Source organism: Sciurus vulgaris (assembly GCF_902686455.1).
Source record: "Sciurus vulgaris genome assembly, chromosome: 2".
NCBI classification, from domain to species: Eukaryota; Metazoa; Chordata; class Mammalia; order Rodentia; family Sciuridae; genus Sciurus; species Sciurus vulgaris.
In genome coordinates this window covers 96,778,439-96,800,007 of record NC_136462.1, presented here as the reverse complement: position 1 = coordinate 96,800,007, position 21,569 = coordinate 96,778,439, and the positions used below count along the sequence as shown (strand labels likewise).

The 21,569-nt window shown below is 38.0% G+C and overlaps 1 protein-coding gene across 3 annotated transcripts in view; it reads right to left on the bottom strand.

The window, feature by feature from the left end:
* Positions 1-21,569, bottom strand: part of SLC12A1 (solute carrier family 12 member 1) — an 82,309-nt gene that overhangs the window by 47,502 nt on the left and 13,238 nt on the right. Inside the window, exons 5-12 of one of the 3 annotated variants that reach the window (XM_079126143.1) lie at positions 17,462-17,557; positions 14,361-14,500; positions 13,213-13,323; positions 10,535-10,646; positions 8,857-8,984; positions 3,988-4,072; positions 1,416-1,567; positions 27-134 (exon numbers count right to left, since the gene is read on the bottom strand). In XM_079126143.1, the coding sequence (XP_078982269.1) occupies positions 27-134; positions 1,416-1,567; positions 3,988-4,072; positions 8,857-8,984; positions 10,535-10,646; positions 13,213-13,323; positions 14,361-14,500; positions 17,462-17,557 (932 nt within the window). Of the gene's footprint in view, positions 1-26; positions 135-1,415; positions 1,568-3,987; positions 4,073-8,856; positions 8,985-10,534; positions 10,647-13,212; positions 13,324-14,360; positions 14,501-16,227; positions 16,324-16,832; positions 16,929-17,461; positions 17,558-21,569 lie in introns of all 3 variants that reach the window. The other 2 variants (XM_079126141.1, XM_079126142.1) reach the window with 2 other exon arrangements.

The window sequence follows — 21,569 nt, the reverse complement described above, 5'->3', positions numbered from 1 at the left end:
AAGCACAGCTCTTGTGCCTGTATTACCTGGAACACTTTGGGTGCACTGACGAGGGAGGCCAGGGCAGAGGAGAGTGTTGCAGAAAAGATTCCAGCAGTGATGAGGGGACCAAACCCTGACACCATGCTCATGACCTTGAGAAGAAAGGACCAAGAAAGGAGACACTTCTAATAGATGTTTAAAACATTAACCCCATTTTTATGGAAATGATTCCCTCCACTTTCTGTGATTTGGAATCTTTATAAGCTAATTGCTTCTAAGGAGATTTTACCTCTTCTCTGCTTCATTCTGGAGTTCTTAATATTTACTTTTTTCAAAATGGAATCAGCATTTTTGTTATATGTAAAATAATAAACACCACAATATTTTCAGAATATACTAGAAAAAACAAAAAAGGAAATGGTTTCAAGGGTTTTGACTGCATTTTTCCCTGTTCTTTGTGGTCATATGACTTTTTTCTTTCCTATTTATTTTTTCAGTTGTAGATGGACACAATACCTTTATTTTATTTATTCATTTTTATGTGGTGCTAAGGATCGAACTCAGTGTCTCACACGTGCTAGGCAAGCACTCTACTACTGAGCTACAATTCCAGCACAGTTATGTTTCTTTGATGGTGGGAAATTCTATCCAGCAGAAAGTGGTATTTTAATAAGGTTTGGGGAGGGACCCAACTGTTTACCAGTCTTATTAGAGGCCTTTCTAGATTTTCCTGCACACAGAGCCTTTTCAAATCTTTGCTTTTTATGTGTTCACTAAACATTATTTTAGAGCTGAGATATGATGAGATTCTATCAATTTAAGTCATATTTTGGAATAATGACTTCGGCTAAGTTAATTTCTCTGCATTGGTTGTTGAAATAGACAAATGAAGACTTCACAGCCCATTTCATTCTCTCTTCTCACCAGTCATGCAGACAGTCAATGTTTCAAGTCCTACATATTTCCAACTTCCCTTGTTCCTTCTTCCTCATTTTCTCCTTCCTTTCAGAGTTTCTCTTTGCCTGTCTTTCAGGCATTCCCCGGAGCTCCTCAGAGGCTTTTCCTAAGCCAAAGTCCACAGATGAAAAGCATTCCAAGTGCCAATTGATCTTGGCTTCTCCCCTCCACTATGAAATCTTGCACTACTGATCAAAAGGTACATAGAACCAGGTGGTACTCAATCCTGGTGATGAAATTCATACCACTGCTATAGTCTCCCCACCACAGTAAATGTAACCCCAGGAAGTGCTACTGCATGATGCCTGTATCACTCTTTTACTTCCCACACAAATTGCTCCTTGCTTGCTGAATTCAAATCAATCAATAATCAATCAGTTGGATGTTCAGAAGTTTCACTATCCATAAGATTCTAAAAAAAAAACAACTAAATAAACATTTTATACTTATTATTATTTTTTTTTGGCAATTCGAACCTGGAAATTGTTCATCAGCCCATATTGACATGGTTCATGGCGACATCTTGAGAAATCATAGCCCAACCCACAGGCTGCTGACCCGTTGCAGTTCACCCCAGAAATGATGGTGTCATTCATGCTTCCGGTGGCATCACGGACCACACAGGCTGCTGTGGAAACAATTGGGGCTCATCATTTCTTTAGAAGGATTCTGCTTCTCTATGATTTTCTTCTGAAAACACACTAAGTTGACTTTGAGTCTGAAAAGGGCTATTCCCAGTCTCTGTTCATGGTCAATGTTTCTTGGGATATGGTCACTGGAGGCTCCCATCCTGTGAGTCCTGAGAGTGGCCCTGTCATTTTGACTGTCTTGGGTGGTTTAAGTTTTAGCTCTCAACAGCTATTCTAAGAGATTTGGGGGTTGAGACTGCCTTACTTTCTGATCTCTGAAAATGTACATGGCAATATTTTGCACATAGCATGTATTCAATTCATATTTCTGACTTAGTGCTACTGACCACATGTTTTTCAAACAGAAGGATATTATATTTTCTTGTCTGTGAGGGAACCAAGGGAAAGCATTATGGAATTAAATTTAATATTAATGGTCAAATGTTGTATCAAACATTTCTTTCAGTTAATCCATTTTATTATTTTCACACATTTGAATATTTATTTTCTACTACGAACATTCTATAATAAATATCTTAGTGTGTACATTTTTCTTCTGTATTTCAAAATATTTCTCTAGATTAGATTCTCAGAAATGGAATTTTGATCATTTTAAAGACTCTCGATATGTATTTTAATTACTGGCTTTCCTTATGAGTTTTCCTTGACTGTAGCCACCATTCTGTATTTGACAGGATTATTGAAATATATGAATATATGCGTGAAATATAATTGACTTTTAAAAATTACACAAAAGATAAATATTGTACAAACTAAATGCCAACCAATAAAGCTGTTTATTTTGCTTTTCGCACTTCACCCAGAATAGGTTCTAATTAAGACAGGTCCCAATGTCAGGAACTAATAGGAACTTTCAGCTTCAGTCAAGGAATTCACATTCTTTGAGTCTGGAAAAGACTTTAAAAAAATCACAGAATCTTTGAGTTGAAGGAGTCACTAATAATAATCAGTGTAGGAATCCTTCTTATCATAACCCTGGGAGGTAGCCTGCCAGCCTTGCTTAAACGGTCCAAATTATGGCTGTTGATTACCAAGCAAAATTATTCATTCTAGATTTTACCTCTTTGCATTGTTCATTTATGTCAAATTGACTTTTATGAATCATGTATTTTAACTTCTGCATAATAGGTCTCTCCAAATTCTCATAAAGCCAGGCCATGAGCCCTTATTTGCATTAACAACAGGATGTTGACTCTGGCTGCCATGGGAAGGGTCTAGAAATGCAGATTTTTTTTTCTCCCACTTATGGGGGCAAAAACTAGAAGAATCTCTGAAATCACATCTCTAACTTGCTCCTTCCCTCATCTTTATTGGGTCTAAAAAAAATGGAGAAATTTAACTTTAGGCGGTTTCAATGTCATTTAAAAATGTGTTGATTTTCTAATGCATTGAAACAGTCTCTTTACGTGTAACTAAATTTGGAAATGACACAAGAATACGTTTACCAGCATTATCCAATTTTCTCAAATAAGAGGCAGTGGGATAGGCAAGAAAAGATTTTTGCTTTTGTTTTTCTTTTTCTTCCAGAAACCAACTTAAGATATATGTATTTGCCTAGTTTCCCCTATAGGAAGCAGAGGACCACTGAGAAGTCCCCTTTGGTAAAATGGCCATCAGGCCTCCATAGTTGACCAGCCAGATCTGTATTATCTATTGTACACAGAAAAGGGTTTTCTTCTTTGTATCTTGGGAAACCACATTTCTCTCTCTCCTGGTATGGCCTAAATATGGGGCGGGTTGTGGGGGGGCAACCAGGAGTAGGTGTGACTGCAGGCAGCAGGTGGAACCAAAGTCATACTCAGAAACAGCAAGAAAATACACATATTTTCTGCTCAGTGAGCAATATGGGGGTTGGCCGCCCACACCACCTGTAGCTGGGTCTTGTTCTGACTTCCTGCCAATTGGTGACAGTGACATTTCCATATTAGAGGTGGCAGTACAAAGATGAGATACTCTCATAAATTCCACATTTTTCATACTTTTCTAAGGCCATTTCTTGTTTTGGTTTGGTTTGATTTTTTTGCTTGTCTCTATTCTTCACCTTCCTCCTGTGGCAAGGGAGATGGGTGCTGGAAGCTGAGGGCTTTTTGGCAGTGGAACTATCACCTATGGGAGCAGAATGGGGCCCTCTTTGGGTTCAGGCAGAATGACAATCTGATTAGCTCTGATCTTGTACTGACCCAGGATGCCTGCTTTACAGCTCAATTTCATTAAAACCCATAAAGGATCCAAACCATTAAGATTTAGGTACCCAAAAAGGAATTAAAATTGTTGCCTTAAAAAAACAAACAAACAAAAAAAAAATTCTACTTAGGATGTATTGAAAGCCCTCTAGACATAAAGAGTGAATGGGCTCCTTGTACTTCTGACATTCTGACACCAGAGACATACAACTTACCTACACAAATAGCAACCCCTATGTAGGCAACTGTGGTGATGAAAATGGCCAGCATGGTTCCTCTTGGGATGGCATCTTGGGGGTCCTTTCAAAAAATAATGTGGAGGAAAAAACAGGGCAGAATAATAAACATAGTTTGCTTGGAGTTATTTCAAATTTTTAAGATACCCTTCCTAAGACAAATTCTAAAGACGTGTTGGAGAAAATGGCAAAGTGGTGAGCTTCAACTATTTTGGTATGGAGATAAAGTGTTCAGGGCAAATAATGAATCCTGTAAAACTTTGTGCTGAACATAAGACATCTCTAACTGCCCCAGAGGGAAATTTCACAGAAAAGTACATTAGGTAGTTCATTACCAAGGCCTCTTCCTCTCTTTGCCTCCTATAAATTTGTGTGGGAAAGCATGAGGGGAAAATATACAAATACATCTGGCATGTTGATAATATCTTCGTATGTGTGTTTGTTTTATATTGAGCTTAGGCTTGCCTTTAAAAAATCACTTGTGAGTGAGCAGAAAGGATGGTCTACCAAATTCTCCAATCCCTATTTGGAATCTAGTTCAGAAATGATCACAATGGGAGATGTTTAATTTCCATAAGCAGGTATAAAGAAAGGTAAATTCAAGCTTATACCAGAAAATAGACTTCTCTCTTGCTTATAAACGTATATACATTCACTAAGCTGAGTTCACATCATATTTAATTTACCATTTTATATCCTATTTGGGGGCCTAAATCATATCAAATCAATTTCCAAGCAGCATATTGAATTATATTCAATTCAACTTAACAGGGATTATCAAATAGACATTTTAATGCATTCATTGTTTATACAGGACAGTGCCTGGCATATAGTAGGAGTCAATAAATATTGAACTGAGGGAAGTACAATTCCAGTAGGCATTAGTTTCCCCACTAGAGGACAAGAGACTCATCAATACAAATAAGCAATCAATATAGTCAAACAAAGTTTGAGCTTTTTTAAAAAACTCAAATATGCTAATCAAGTCCATCACAAAGGTCATAGTGACGGTAGATTCAACATGACAGCTGAAGTCATAATTTAACCAAGCAAACCTGCCCTCACATGGGAGTAAACCAGCCTGTGGAGCCACTCTGTGGTCACTACCCTCTACCCCTCCCACACTCTCCTAGGAATATCTGCACACATTACTGTCCACAACAGTCAGTGTGGCAGGTATGCAATGGGACAACTCATAGAAATAAGAAGGTAACTGTGGATTTTATGGGCCCCAATCTCCCTATTCATGCTATATTTCAAAATTTATTTACTTGATTAGAGATTTCTTGGGATATGAGTGGAATGTGAATTAAGTGGGAAGGAAGGAAATGAATATAAGGATAAGAAGGGTGAAGATGGAAGGCAGTTTTGCACCTAAAACATGAAGACTAAGTGTTTATTTATGACTATTACAAGCTCTAAAACAACAGAAGTTACATGAGGGTCAGACTTGATTTATATGTTATGTGTATTAACATAAAAATTGTGATGACACTATATTAATGTACGATTCTGTAAGATCAGAAAAAAAATGTGATTGTCTAGTCTGGTCACCTGTAGACAGGGCTTGCCACTTTGATAGATTCTTAGTTTTCACTCTAAAATATTAATTTCCTTCCTTCAGCAGTAACCCCAATCTAACCTTCTTCTACCATTTTTTATTAAACATATATTCTTTCTTAAGACAGAATATAAGCAATCTATTGCTGCTTTTTCAGTATGAAAACCACATTCTGATTTTGCATTTCTGAAATCACATCTTAACTCTCTTGATTAGACTTGGGTATTTCACAAATCCTCTCCCAGGTATATATTTACAGACCATCTATAGTATATTATTAGCAAATGAAAGACTCAGGATAAGAGCTCTGTAGTACCCTTTGTGCCAACTCTTTTTTTTTTTTTTGGGGGGGGGGGGGCCAGGGATTGAACTCAGGGGCTCTCCACCACTGAGCCACATCCCCAGCCCTATTTCGTATTTTATTTAGAGACAGGGTCTCACTGAGTTGCTTATTTAGCACCTTGCTTTTGCTGAGGCTGGCTTTGAACTCACAATCCTCCTGCCTCAGCCTCCTAAACCACTGGAATTACAGGCATGCACCACCGTGCCCGGCTCCCCCTTGTGCCAACGCTTGATGGGCCATCTTGAGAATTCTGAGTCTGAGCAGATGTGAGCAACAACTTGTACCTTTCTATAGAATAAATATTTACTCAAACTGAATCTCTTATTTTTAGTTTCACCTTCAGAGAGGAATAATATCTGTATATCTATACTGAAGGTCTCTTGTTATTTCCCAGCATATGGTCACCTTTCAGTACATAATGTACCTTTTCACTCTGGCTTTTGGCCACGTTACTATTTCTCAAGGGATTCCCCTCTTTTGACTGTCATGACCCTAGTTTTTCTTGGCTTCCCGTTCCTCTTAGAAAGCTCTTTCTCTTTTTACATCATGAATTTCTTTTCACCCATTAATTTGAATGTCAGTGTTTCCCTGAGTGCTGCATTGGACCTCTTCACTCCTCCCTCTTGCACATACCTGGGTGAGTTCATCCAGGCTGTGGCTTCTACTCCTGCCCTCTCTCCTTTCCAGAGTTCCAGGCTCATCAATCTAGCTACCTATTAGACATCTCCACACTGGTGTCCTCCTGCCATTTCAAACTCAATGGCCAAGTCTGTTTATTTTTCCTCAACTGCTATGCCATGAATTCAATTCAATAGATTCCACTAGTGCTAAAAAATAGAATAGAATAGAACTGATGTGAAAATATCAGGAGACATTATTTGCAATGAGGAACCATTTGGAGAAATTTTTTAAGTGTGCCTTTGGTTGTGATGTATAATGTTTTTTACTGTGGATCACTATGAAAACATTCTTTCCATTTTTTCTCTCCAACTCAAATTAAAGATGACCCCTTTGGTCCTTTTCCTCTGCCTTGGTCTTAATTCAGGTACTTAGTGCTAGCTAAGCTGAATTGACTACCAAGCATCTGATACAAACTGGTTTTTAAGGAATCTAAAAAAAGCATAATAATATTTAATTTGAAAGTATGCTTACAGTTGGCAGAAATTTAAATCAGTGACCTTTGATTTCCAGTGCTGAGAAACCAGAAGTTCAACATCCATAACTAAATTTCATTAGGTCGTTAATACTTACTACTTGAATCATTTTGAATATGCTTCTTGACTTTTCTGAGCTTCATCATAATCTTTTTTCTGCCATTATCTGTGCTCAAAGAATTTACCACAGCACTGTGGTCACTAATAAACAAATACAAATACCTTAAATCATTAAACTCAATAAATATTTACCAAAGCCTTAGTAGATTTGAGAATGCAACAATGAATAGTATGAAGGTAAAATAGTATGAAGGCTTGCAGGGAGTCAGTCACATTCTGTGGCAAGCACCTCTCCCTCAAGTCCCTTGCATAGTTGTTTCCCTTTGCCATGTAAGGTTATCCAGCCTCACCAGGGTTTACTGCTGTTGAAGTGTAAGAGACTCCTGTTGCCACAGTTCCCTCATGCCTGACCATTCCTTGTCTTTTCTGCCTGGAATTGCTTTTATTTCCTCACCAATAGTCAGTAACTACCCTTTGCTTTCAGTTCAGATTCAAAAGTCACCTCCTTGAAATCATCCCTGAATAACTGAACTTTTTTCAATACTTTTATGTCACAATCCACTAGGACAGTGCTAATGCTTTCCACTTATACACCTGCTGATGGGGCTGGGGATATAGCTCAGTTGGTAGAGTGCCTGCCTTGCAAGCACAAGGCCCTGGGTTTAATCCCCAGCACAGCAAAAAAAAAAAAAAAAAAAAAAAAAGAGCCATCTGCTGATGACTCTTGAAAATATCTCTAATCTTCTAAAGTTGATTACAAATTTATTGAGGTGAAACCTGAAACTTTTATTTTGCTTATTTGTGTGAGGTAAAACCTATGTCTTCTTTTTCTTTAAAGATACTGCTTATTTCCCCCTAATATCCATCCTCAATTTTCTCCTTTAAATACTAGAACTCCTTCAAATTTTATCTGGGCACATAGTACCCAGCTGAAGACTACATTTCCCAGGCTCCTTTGCAACTAGGGAAGGTCTTGAGACTAAATTCTAGCCCATGGAATGCCAGTAGAAGAGATACATGCAAATTTTGGGAATTGCTTGCCTTCTACTTTCTAATGCCCTTGCCTGAGGCCTGGAATGTGACTTTGGAAGTGATTGGTCATCTTGGACCTTGCAGATGAGGGCAAACCCTAATGTAATAGTGAAATAAGAGAGCTCATCTGAGTTCCTGGGCTACCTTTTAAAGCAGAACTTTCTTTTCTGATGAATGATCTATGAATTCAAGTATTTATGCACTAGAAAAAGAAACTCCTATCTTATTTTGGCCACTGTTAGTGATCTTTAATAAAACATTAAAACCAAAATTCTAATATAATGATTCTTACAGTATTTAACAGGATAATATGAATGAAGCACAAAGTAACTATTATTTTTGTTTTGTTTTGTTTATGCTTTTCCTTAAATGTTCCATTTTATTAATTATGGCTTGAAAAGATAAGGGATGGTTTGGATAGTTTCTCAATGAACTATATTCATTTTGTTGGAAAAATGACATCATGTCAATATACTCATTTCTTCTGATATCACTATTTGAGACTTTTGGAAGAACTATTTGGAACAGAAATCCAAATTTAGCATTAAAAGAGAGAACTTGTAAATAGCCAAGAAACCTTGCAGAAATTTTATAGTTTTGAATCTGTAGGGAAATGTGGTCACATTTAATCTCTGTAGCTCCTTGGGCTGCCCATCAACTGTACTACCATGAACTACAAAGCAGAGAAAACAGCATACCTCCAAATCTCCTGAAATATTGGCACCAGCAAGAATTCCAGTAGCTGCTGGGAAAAAAATGGCAAAGACAGAGAAGAAGCCTTCGCCTTTAGTGAAGCTGGGTCCAAAGTTTTCTGCAAATATTGATGCTACAACACAAATTACAAGAAAAATATCATGCAAACTTTTTAAATTTCAGAATAGAAAACCTTTGACTTCTATAACTCTAAATGCAAATACATCTCAAGAGTCTAACTGAAATGAACTCTCAAGAGTCTAACTGAAATGAACAAGTGAGATGCTATTGTACTCCTGATAAATCTGTTAGTATTTGCCAATAGTCAAAATGTATATCGTAAGACTTTAGATCTCTATGCTGTGTCTCTGAAAAATCAGTAATTTTTGTGTCAACAGAGACCCAGAATGTCTGACTTCTTTGAATCTTGAAGAGATTGAAAGAGAAGATGAAGAATTCTTTTATCATCATACTGGCACATTCACAAATATACCATACACATTCACACATACCCATGCCCCCCACAACTACATTCTCACATGCATAAATACCTGAAACAAGCAACACTCTGTTTTTTATGCTTTTAAATTTAAATGATAGGAGAACTTTGTGGATAAGGCCACTTTAAAATGTTACTACTCATTTTCTAATCTCTTTGCCTCTTGCTGCAGAATTTGGATCTTAGATACTTCTACAAATTCTTGTCCATAAAGTAATACTATCTCACAGGTTGCCATCATATTACTTAAGTGAAAGGAAACAATCTAGAAGAAAAACAGAGAGGAAAAAGAAAAGGAGGAGAAAATGATGAATGAAAGAATCAGATGCAAAAAGGAAAGAAAATTTAAAACATTGGAAAAAAATACCATATGAATGGGAAAGAGGGAAAAGAACAGAAAGGAAAAGGATGTTCATGTCCAAAGCAAACGAGATAGATAAACAAGATAGAGATACAGGAAGATAGAGGTAATACGATTTTTTTAAAAAAAGAAAACAAATATGGACAACTGAACAAATAATGAAGTGAAATACAAAACAAACTCAGCAGTGGATTCCTGAGTAAGTCAGAGTGGAAAGGTAGGAACAAGTGAGTGTTAGAGCAGATAGGAGAGGTCAGATTCCATGCTTGGTGATGTTATCACATGATGCTACACTAAGTAACCCTATAAATCTTCATGCTTGAAAACTTGACAGTGATGTTCAACTTAGTAATGCTATAGCAAGGTAAGATGCCAAAAAATATACTAGGAAGAAAAAAAAAATGTCTTTATTTGACTCTAGTGCTCTGCACTGGTTGAACAAATTGTTCAAGCTGTGTTCTCTTTCCGGGCATGTACTTTTTATTCCCAGTACTTGACAGCAACAATTTGTTCAGTATTTTAAGGATTACAAGACACTTTCATAACCACTATCTCATTTACTTCTCAAAATCCCCTCAGGAAGTTATTATTATTACTCACATAGTTAGCAGGAAAATCTGAGAACCAAACACATCAGGTGTCCTGTCCAGCTGATAAGCAAAGGGGTTAAATCTCAACCCTGGCTCTTCCAAATCTAACTTCAGTATGGTCTCTTTTCTGGGCTCTGCTGGATTTCTGATGACTGGGATTAGGGGATAAGGAAAGTGATGTGGGGAGCAATGAAGAAGCATGGCTTGAGGAGAAACTAATTTGTCACCTGTACCTTGGTAATTGAAGAAGCCTCTGGACTTCTTTTCATTGTTGGATGGAATGACAGTCCCGATGAAGAAGTTTGCAATAGCAATGAGAAGAATAATCAGAAGAATCACTTGAGCCTGGAATGAAGTGAAAGGAGATCAAATTAGATGTATTTAACAACTTTTCACATAATTGCATAAGTTATTGTCCACTGGAGAAAGACTATCTGCTTATTTGGTAAGGCTCTATTACCCACTGTCGGTGACAAGTGCATTCTTGTGGACTATCATCTTTATTTATTTTTTTTATTGAACTTTTGTTATAATGGTCTCAAAATTCTGTGACAGATTTTTGATCATGTTGTTTCCATTAAAAAGTACTGATTTTAAAAAATAATAACTTAAAACTGCCACACACACACAAAAAAACAAATGGTCCACAAAACATTCTCCTTTCCTTCTGAAGGTTTTATGATGCATTGTGATCATTAACCAGTCTTTTACTATTAAATTTAAATGGCCAATTGAGACAAACAGTTCTGAGACCGTTCTTCCCCCACTGATTAAGACTGAGGTGGCAGGTGTTAGGGGTAATATTCATTTAGCCTTCTGAGCTTTCTGGGCAGACTTGGTGACCTTGCCAGCTCCAGCAGCCTTCTTGTCTACTGCGTTGATGACACACACCCACAGCAACTGTCTGCCGAATATCAGGAACAGCAAAAAAACCCTGAGGAGGATAGTCAGAGGAGCTCTCAACACACATGGACTTTCCTAGAACCAGATTTCAAGAATTGGACTATCATTTTAATAAGCACTCTTCTACTTGGATGTAGATGCTGCATTTTCAGTTGGAGTATGTGCTTGGGTACTTGCAGGTGACACTTTAAGAACATTTCAAGTAGTAGGTGGGTAACTGCCACAGTGCTTTTCAGGAATATAACTGGAGTCGTAAGTTTTAACTTGTACAGACTTGAGTTTTTTTTTAGGCAGAGAACTTATTAATTCTTCCTCTTCTACTGCAGGTCTACCAGAAAACAGAATGGTTCATTGAATTCCCATGATGCCCTTAATGTCGGGCTGTCATTGTGTGCTCAATGTGCACAGTCTACCGGCCAAATGGTCTTCCTTCAGTCCCTCCAACATTTTCAACTGTGTACCGACTTGGCATCACCATATGCTGTTTCCTCTGGTTGGATCTCACCCTAGTCTTCTTAAAGGATGCAGGAAATAGCTATATTTCCTGCATCCTTTAAGTCTCCACGACCTCCTCAAAGAGCACTCTCCTGGTCACTTGATCTAAACTACTAGCACTTATGTTCTCTGAGGGCTTACAGTGTAACAGAGGAAGTTTTAAATTCTAATTTTGAGGGGGAGCACTGGGGATTGAACCCAGGAGTACTTTACCACTGAGCTGCATCCCCAAACCACACCCCCCATCTTTTATTTGTTGGGACAGGGTCTCACTAAGTTGCTAAAGTTAAATAATTTACTCAGATCACAGAGATATAAACCAGATTAAAATCTAGGCATTTTAGCTGCAGAGCTGGAGTTTGAAATACTACCCTCTACCGCTGTTGAACTACATAGTCTCCCTTGGGGCATAAGTAATCTAGAGTCAGCGTCCAGTTATTTCCTCCCTCCCTTGCTTGCTGCTTGCTTGCTTGCTAGTCTGTTTGTTTTCTTCCTGGTCCTAGGGAGCAAACCCAGGGGTTTGTGCAGACTAAGCAAGCACACTACTACTGTGTTATACACCCAGCCCCCTTGTTATTTTCTAATATCCCAGCATCCTGTTATTTCCTTCATAGTCTGTTACACCATTTACCACTTTCTATTTGTTTCTCTATTTATTTATTTTCTTACTCATCTATTCATAGACCAGATACTGAACTGGGGCAGGGATCGTGCTTATTTTGGTCAAAACTGAAGGTCCAGTACCTCGCAGAATGCCTGGCACATGGCAGACACTGTTTAATGTGTGAATATTGCTTAACTTGTGAGTGCATAACCCACAAATAGATGCCATGTTGGAATGTTTCCTATTCCCTTATGTGGGTGGGAGGCTATGCCTGTCCTTCCATTTCTGGTGACTGCTTGAGGACCAGTTACTGTATCTCCAAGCTTGCAGAATATTTTCAGTGGCACTGACCCCTGTTTGGAGTTATAAAAGAGGTAGAAGACATGTTCCGTGTCATTCAGAAATTTACTATCTGCTTTACTGCCAGTTAAATTCAGATATGTTCTGGTTCCAAAGCCTATGACACACTAAAATTTGCTGGTGAAATACTGGGTTTCAGAGGAAAATAATAGTTCTGTCTCTGCTACCTTTTCCCAACATAACGTCACTTCTTTTGGGTTTTAGCACCTATGGGCAACTTGAAAGGGAATACCAGGACTTGTGGTCAAGACATGAGCTTCCAGTGTGCACTGTGGCTAGGATTATAAGTGGTCTGTGCATGAAGGTGCAAGCAACTTTGGTGGCTATGTCATTGGGATGACACAAAGGGCAAAGCACAGGCCAATCATGTGACACTGTGAGGCATGATGGAACTTGGTGCTTTGTGGGCTTGAGGTTTCATCTAGCATTAAGTGGATCCTTTCACCATGGTAAGCAGCAATTCTTTTTGAATATGGGGTCCTCCTGATATCTGCAATTTGTTCACAACCTGATCCACAGTTGTTGATAACATGATTTTGAGAAATTCACCTTTGCTTCCCATTCCATTCCAGCTACTGAAATTCCTAAAAGAATCACCACTGTGATGGAGCCTATTATCCGAATGTCATTGGTTGGATCCACCATCATTGAATCACTCTCCTGGGGGGAAAAATCACTAATGATTAGAGATTAAACCTTTTGTATATAGATATTATTGTAACATTTAACAGTAAAAAGAGATTTTGTACACTAATGCCTGGGACCACTAGAAAAATGAAGGGCTCATACGTTTGAGAAAATAAAGAACCTATCATTTTTTTTTTTTCTGTGCTAATAGGCCTTGAATAATCAAGATTCAGAGTTAGAAATTTCAGAGATTCAGTCTAGTCATAGCTTTTAAAACTACTGTAACATTAAGTAAATGCACATATACATACATTGTGCTTTGTTTCAAAGAATGACTAATTATTTTGGGATATCAGGGGAAATCCTTGAGGAATAAAAATTAATGGGTTAACAATGTTAATATTGGAAAATTAAGTATTTTCCATTTAAGAATAGACAACACAAACCTAATAATGCATTTCTTGGAGATAACACGTCTTACAAAGCACGCAGATGCTCATTGATTCATCTAATTTTCAAATACAGATCATTTTATTGAGTTCAGTGAGCACCATTGTTACCCCAAGACAAAGATCCCAAGTTAGTTGGTTTGCCAATCAATTAGCATGCTTACACATATACCATCCTAAACTGGGCATCTAAAATTAGTTTTCTGCAACAGGTTATTCTAATGTTTGAACTTTCTTTTCCTTTGGAAATCTATAAGCATAATAGAAGCATGACTGCTGAATCATGACTATCTGATTTTTCATATTTTACAGTTTCACGTACATCATTTCATCTGATCTATACCACGCTACTGGGAAATACACAGAACAGTATTATTAGCCCATCGTATAGATTTGGAAAACACATTTCAAATGAATATTAGAACTGGTTCACAGTCTCTCAGTTGGCAAAGTGAAAGCTGGAACTCAAAGTCAAACCTTCTGAGGCCATGTCTGGGGCTTCTTTCCCCATATCCAACTCTTCCCCTCTCATTTTGCCATAATAATATCCCCATAATACCTAGGGTCCTGAAAAAGAAATGAATTATCTTGCTTGGCTGTATAAAGAAAGTCCTTACTTACCTTAAGAAGATCTACTACAGTTTCAGCAAATCCCACCACATACATAGCAACAGCCACTGCATTGGCAAAAGCAAAGATCAAGCCTATTGACCCACCGAACTCAGGCCCTAAGCTCCTGGAAATAAGATAGTAGGCTCCACCTGAAATAAGAGATAAACATGTTTTACACTGTGGAAATGCTAAGAATTTAATTTACATGATCAAATGATTTTGAATGTCTGAAAAATTTAAATGTTAATTATTCTAATAAAGCATGATAGTTTCCTAATAATTTTAGAAATTGTGTCATCATAATGAATAACTTAGCCATTCTTTGTACTCTGGTACTCTGTACATAATCTACAATAGAAGTACCCTGACTTAGTGAAATTCAATTTATTGACACCTAAATGTAAAAAAAATGCTACAAGTGAGAAATTTTATAAAAAGAATACTTTGTCTTTAAAAAAAATCACTGCAGTTTTCAAATTAATAATGTGACTAGGATAAAATAAAACCTTATATCCAAAAAATTTAAGAAATAAACAGACCTAGAAGAAAAATGAAGTGGAAGAAGTTTGTCTTTATTCTTTCAACTTCCTTTTGTGTTGCATAAAATTTTCTGGGATATACTTGCTGCATAAAACAAGGTATGAGTATAATGCTACATATTACTCATTCTAAAAATCAGACTTGGCTTTTGTTTTTAGCTCAACAAGGCATGATTATTGCCAAATACTATAACTGGGGACCAAGAGGGAGGCAAAGCAGGAAGGGTATGGAACAATTGCCTTTCCCTTGACCATGGTTGTGCCCTTCAGTGTACAGGAAAGACTGAACTGACTGGTCAACAGCTTGCATTGTACCTAGAGCAAGTTAGTGATGGATTTTTTTTTTTTTAAATGACTATATGAGACCCCTGATTATTAAAAAATCATTGCAACAACTTTCTACACTGAAGTAGTCTTGGAGGTAGGCACAGTTGATGTGGAAATGACATTAAACAAAAACACTGAACAAACAGCAAAACCACCTTCTACTGAGAAGGAGTTTCTTTCAATAGAATAACTAACTGCTTTGGGTTAAGTGACCAAAGTCTTCTCTGAAAATGTGATGTATTATCTGGGTGGAGCAAATCCACACTATTTCCTTAAACAAATTAGCTAACCAGTTACATAGGTAGGCTTGGTCAAAATAAGTCAGGCAGAAGTTGGGAGAGGAGGTGTTTTGTGGGTGGGATAGTGTTTTAGAAGGCCCTGAACAGGGAGACCTGGATAAGGTACCCAAAAGAGAGGACCCAAAAAGCCAAGGGGAAGAGGATGGGGAAAAAATGAAGTTAGAAGAACAATAATGAATTTCATCCACTTCATTTTCTGCCTAGGCCTACCTGCTGCTGGATAGATTGCAAACTTTTGTCTTTATTTTCTTTTTGATGATCTTCCCATGCCTGTTGGCCACGAGGAAGATTTAGTTTGGGGTGAACCTTGAAGGCTGGGCACAGGAGTGATTTACTGAGGGGAAATCATCAACCGTGTCAGCTAGAGTGCTATAGAATACCCATGCTAAGGGAACCTGATAGAGAACCAGGGATCTTCCATAAGAGACCTCATATTTTGCTGTATTTCATACTTTCTTACTAAACAGATGGTCTTTCTAAAAACAAACATGTTTCATCACAGGAACTAGGTCAAAGAGGTCTTTTTTGTAGATCCCCTAATTTTAGTTGAGAAGCATGTTGCCTTGCTGTTTAAATTTTGGTTATTTTGGTTTGTTTTAAAACTTTGGAGGCTAATTAGCAACAAGAAAATTTCACTTTCAGTATCAAACCAACTCTAAACATTACTCTGTAACCTAAGCTTTTCAGTCATAAGTAAATTAATTGACTTACCTCCTCTTACTACTCCATTTGTGCAAATAGCAGACATAGAAATACCTGTGAGTGTTGTCACTACCACACTCAGGCCAATGATGACGACTCCAAGACCTGCAAAATCCCCCAAGAAAGGTGTTTGGCTCCAGAACTGAGATAAGTCACCAGGGCTTCAGGATGCAGCCATCAGAGAAGGGTCAGTCTCCCCATGAAAACCTGAAATGTGCTAAAAGATCCCATTCCATGGAGGTCTAGGAAGGACCTGAAATGTACTAAACTTTAAAACTGAAGCCATATCAAGGAGTCCATTTCTAAGAAACACCAGCAGTAGGTGTGTAGATTGGCCTGCAAAATAAAATGTTCACGAGGAATCTGTACATCGGTGAAGCATGACCTGCAATGTGCCAGGGAGGTCCATTAGAAAGGCTACCAGAGCTGACCAGAGGAGACCTGGACTATACTCACCATACCTGATGCTTCCCTCTGCACCCGGATCCTCCAGACACTTGGTCAGGCTAGAGGATATAGAGCTATGTCCTTGTTCCAATAAAAAAGAAATATATAAAAAGTTTTTGCCTACCGGTAGCAAGTGATGAGGGTATTAGATATCTTAGAAATTTTACCTCCACGAACAAACCCGTTAGTTGCTATTGCAGAAGTTGACAACCCAGTAATAGAAGTTACCATGGTGGAAAGAAGAATTATGAGAACTCCAAGACCTGTTAGCAATGAAAGATAAAATATATTACGTATTACTTTTCTTCTTTGGTTTCCCTATTGCTGCAAACTATACAGCTTTTAATTTGAGTTTCCAGGTCCATGCCTTGGGCCCCAATGGGGTTTCTTGTGCTGAGGAGAAACTGGTATGCCTGGCATAAAGATCAAGTCAGAGAACCACTCATTATGATGAAGGATGGTTTCCAAAAGTAAACACAATCTAAAATGCAGCCCTGGAAAGGAAAAGTTGACTTATGCTGGTGTCCTGGGAGAGAGACTACCCTGGCTGTGAAAAGAGAAAACATGACATTTGACCTTCTCTCTTGTTTCAGAGGAACCTGAATGAGAAAGTTGGGGCTTTGACAAAGGTTAAATCCTTCTCCATTTTTCTTGCATCCCTTTGCCTTGGGGGAGGGGAAAAAAGGAAGCAACTTGTATTACCTTTGAAAACACTCCAGAAAGGTCAGTGGTGAGCTATTAGAGCCTGTGTTGCCTTTACCTTACAAATGATGTTGTGGGTCACAAGTTTAATTACCTCCTCTGACATATCCATTTGTGGCAATAGCAGAGGTGGATAAACCAGTGATAGCAGTCACTGTCACGGCTAAGCCGATGATAATCACACCAAGACCTCAGTTGAGAGAGGAAAAATAAAGGCAATTAAATGGTGGAACAATCTATTGGGTCATTTGCATAAAAGCTAGCAAACCTAAGGTCATCATTGAAGGACCACATTTGAGAATAACAAGTTGACCAGGAAATCATCAAACAGCAAATGCTCAGCTTTGAAGTTTTCTGTCAGTTTCCAAGAAACTCAAGCGCTAAAATGTGCAAAGCTATATTGCATGCAACTGAACAACCGAAACGAGTCAAAATGCAATGCGAACCCCGTGGTTAATGACATTCTAGACACCAATGAACATAAAAATGGATCTATACAATCCCAAGCTGTTAATATAACTGGAGATCAAATGTGATTCCTCCCAGGTAACTTTCTTTTTAGGTACATTTGCTCCTGTAGGGGTGGAAAATTACATACAGGATAGCAAACTGTTCATCAGACAGATGGGTAAGGTAGAAAGAATCAAATCGAACTACATTAACTATTGGCAGTGTGACCTCTGGCAAGTTACTTATTTTCTGAGCCAAAAATGGCAATTAAGTTAGAAAGAATGCATGTGTTAAGTTGCTACCATAGTGCCTAGAATGCAGAACATAATCAAGTGTACTACTTTTTCATTGTATGTACAACAGTCATAAAAGCTATTGTTTATTGAAAGCCTTCAATATATCTAACTGTGTGGTAGGTAGTGTGAGAACTTCAAGGAACAAGTAAAATGAAATGAAAAAAGTTGCCCTAGAGCATCTTACTGTTCAGAAGGTCAATGAGTACAATGAAACGAAGAAAGTGGTAGAGACAGAATTCAGAGGAAAGCCTGACTATTTAGAACACTCAAAGATGGCAGAACATGCCAGAATATACTGTTTTGGCATAATTTTTTTTTTCTTTTTTAGTTAAAGACACGTAACAAGATGAGGACACCAGAAAATTCTGTCCTTTCCTCTTTGCCTAAATGCAGGATATACATTTGTAAATGTCCTCCCCAGTCACTCGGAAGGACAGAAGCTAATGACCAGAGATAAAACTTCAGACTCTGCTCAACTTACAGAAGGCATCACAAGAATGCACACAAACCTTACCGCCCAGCCCTTATCTTCCAGTAGTTCTCCATTTACTTAGTTTCCTGCAGTTTGCCATCCCAGAAACTGAAAATCTTATTCCTTTGTCTTGCCACCTTCCCACAGCTTTATTGTTCTTTTGTTAAGATGATATATAAGCTCATGTTCTAATGATCCTTTTTGAATCACCTATTATTGGGTGCTCACATGTATGCACCATGAACATGTTAATAAACTTCTATTTGTTTTTTCTTGTTGATCTGACTTTGGATAGTTTAATTTTTAGGGACACAGGCAATGAACCTACGGTAGGAAGAGGGAAGCATTATTTCCCTCTCCTACAATCCCCGTGTCCAGTGGAGGCTGACCTAGAATTCAGGGAGAAGATTGTAGGATCACGGACGCTGCACTCACTCCAGCTCCGGCCTGGGCTGTTTGGTGTGTTCCCATACATAAAGCAGATGCTCTGCAATTGCTGACGGTAGGCTCTTTTGCCCCAGGAATGTCTTGGCTGTGATCTTCCTGGTGATGCCCCAATAAAAGGGGAAGTGAAGGGTGGTTAAAGGCAGAAATACTGAGATGCTCCCAGCTATACTGTGGATCAAGCAGGAGTCTCTAGGCTATTTTGCAGGATAAAGTGCAGTGGCAAGAGGTTAATAGTGGGGTAAAAGTTGCAAACTTGGATTATACTGCTTTGGCCTCTGTAGACTCTTAAAAGCTAGGGGTTTTAAGAAACAGTTGCACTAAATGTGTTGTGTCTATTGCAGGAATCCTGTGGTAAGCATCACTATGTGACCTCGGGTCCTCGCGCTACTAAATGTGATTTATTTTTATCCTCTGTACTTTATTTTATTCTTGACTTTGTTTTGAGGAAGTTTAAGATTGAATGTTTAACATACCCAGAAACTATAACTATATAAAGCCATATAGTTTGCATTTCTTGACATTAAACCTACTCTAACTTTTTTATTTTCCTATCCATATTTTCCTTTGCCTCTATTTTCCCCCAAATTCTTAATTTATCTTTTCACATTGTATATATTTCTGTAAGCCATTGTCCTGAAATCTCAGAACAATGCTTTATATTCTTACATAGAGAGGAATTGCTTCTCTCTCACCACACATAAAATCCCAGGGTAAAAGACAGCGTAGGGGAGTTCGTTGTTTTCTCAGAGTGTGGCCCTCCAACAGTCTGCTTCAGGAAATGCCTGGGGTGCTTATTAAAAATGCCCAGACCTACTGAGTTGGAATCTTTAAAAGTGAATCCCAGTATTTTGCAATTTTCTAACCTAACCTCTCAGATAATTCTTGCATACCCTACAGTAAGATGACTAAGCTACCCTCAGCTTATCTCAACTTGTGTCTGCCTGTTCAACAAGGTCCTTTAGGTTTATCTTCAAAGAACTGATTGAGAAAGAATTAACCTAGATCCCTAAATTTTAGATGTGAAGTAAAGCTCACAGGGTATAAGTGACTTGCTTCAGGTCGTGCTTGCCTTTCACATCCATCTCACCTGCCAAATGGGTAAGTTTATTGGAAACCAGCTTGCCTCAGCCAGTGTCTCCGAAACAGAGAACAGCTCGATGGCATTATCAGCCCTTCCTTCCATTTGCTTTCAGGAATAAAGCTGCCAGAACTCAGAGCTCCTGAATGGCTACCCCAGAGCTGTAGCTACTGTTGCTGCTGGTTCCAGATTCCTTCTGGCTTTATCCACAAGATCTGAGCTTGAATATTTTGTGTGAGGATTTCATCTCCAAACTACCCCCCAAAGCAAGAAGAAAGTCCTTGTATTTGTTTCTTTTCTGTCCCAGGACAGAAAACCCAAATGGGAATAAATGGTGACTTACTTATTTAACTTTAGGTTTACAACAAAGGCCAGTGAAACAGCATGGTTGATAAGAAGTTTCTACTACTCACTAAAATCTATTTTCTGAGAATTAAAAAAAGAAAGAAAAGGAAAAAAAAATGAGACAAAACAAAACCTGTAAACCTCCACTGAAAGGAAAATTCACTGAACAACCATTGGGTAGAACTCCAATCACTTCGAATATGTGATTTAACCACTTCAGTAAAGTATTCTTATTAAAACAACACTAATGTCTGAAAGTGTAATAAATCGTTCAGCAGAAAACAAGATTCTTCATATTTTACAATTTTGTAAGAAACTTGAAGTTGGGCTAACTGTGAAGAGTAATGTAAGATCTGATTAAAGTTCAGATTATTGCCCAAACATATGGCTGTTAAATAAGTTGCATTAAAAAGAATTACTCTTGCCCTTGGCTACTCTCACACCTCCAAACAAAGTAATGTTTCTTGATGATCTCAATAAGTTACTAAACTGCCCTTAAAAACCTAATTTTGCATGAAACCCTGAAGCAAAACCTTGGCAATATTAAGATGCAGATTTTCCATGGAACAGCATATACTTATTTTAGACCCTGCGGCTGTACGCATTCATTTGATATGCATCATAAAACCAGCAAGCAGCCCTTTGTCAGGAACTTAGCAGTTGCCAAACATGAAACATGGAAAAACTATGGGAACTGGTTCCACTTTTCAATTTACAACTTTGCTCTTTCGTTTTTTGAGTTAGTCTTCTGGTGGTTCTGTGTGAGTTTTGAGGAGCAAAGGCAGTAAAATGGTCACCAACTACTTTTTAAACATGAATTGAGATACCTTTTGGAGTAGTCTCTGAGAACACATCTGAACTTCTATGTTCTTTTTAAAAAAAAAAAAAAATTTTTTTGTAGTTGTAAATGGACAGAATGCCTTTGTTTTATTTATTTATATGTGGTGCTAAGGATCGAACCCAGTGCCTCACATATGCTAGGCAAGCACTCTGTGGCTGAGCGACAGCCCCAGTCCTGAATTTCTATGTTCTTGATACTCATGATTTATAAGTCTTCCCTCGAAAGTGAATCCATGATGTATTTCACATATACAGAATAGAACATCATTGATTT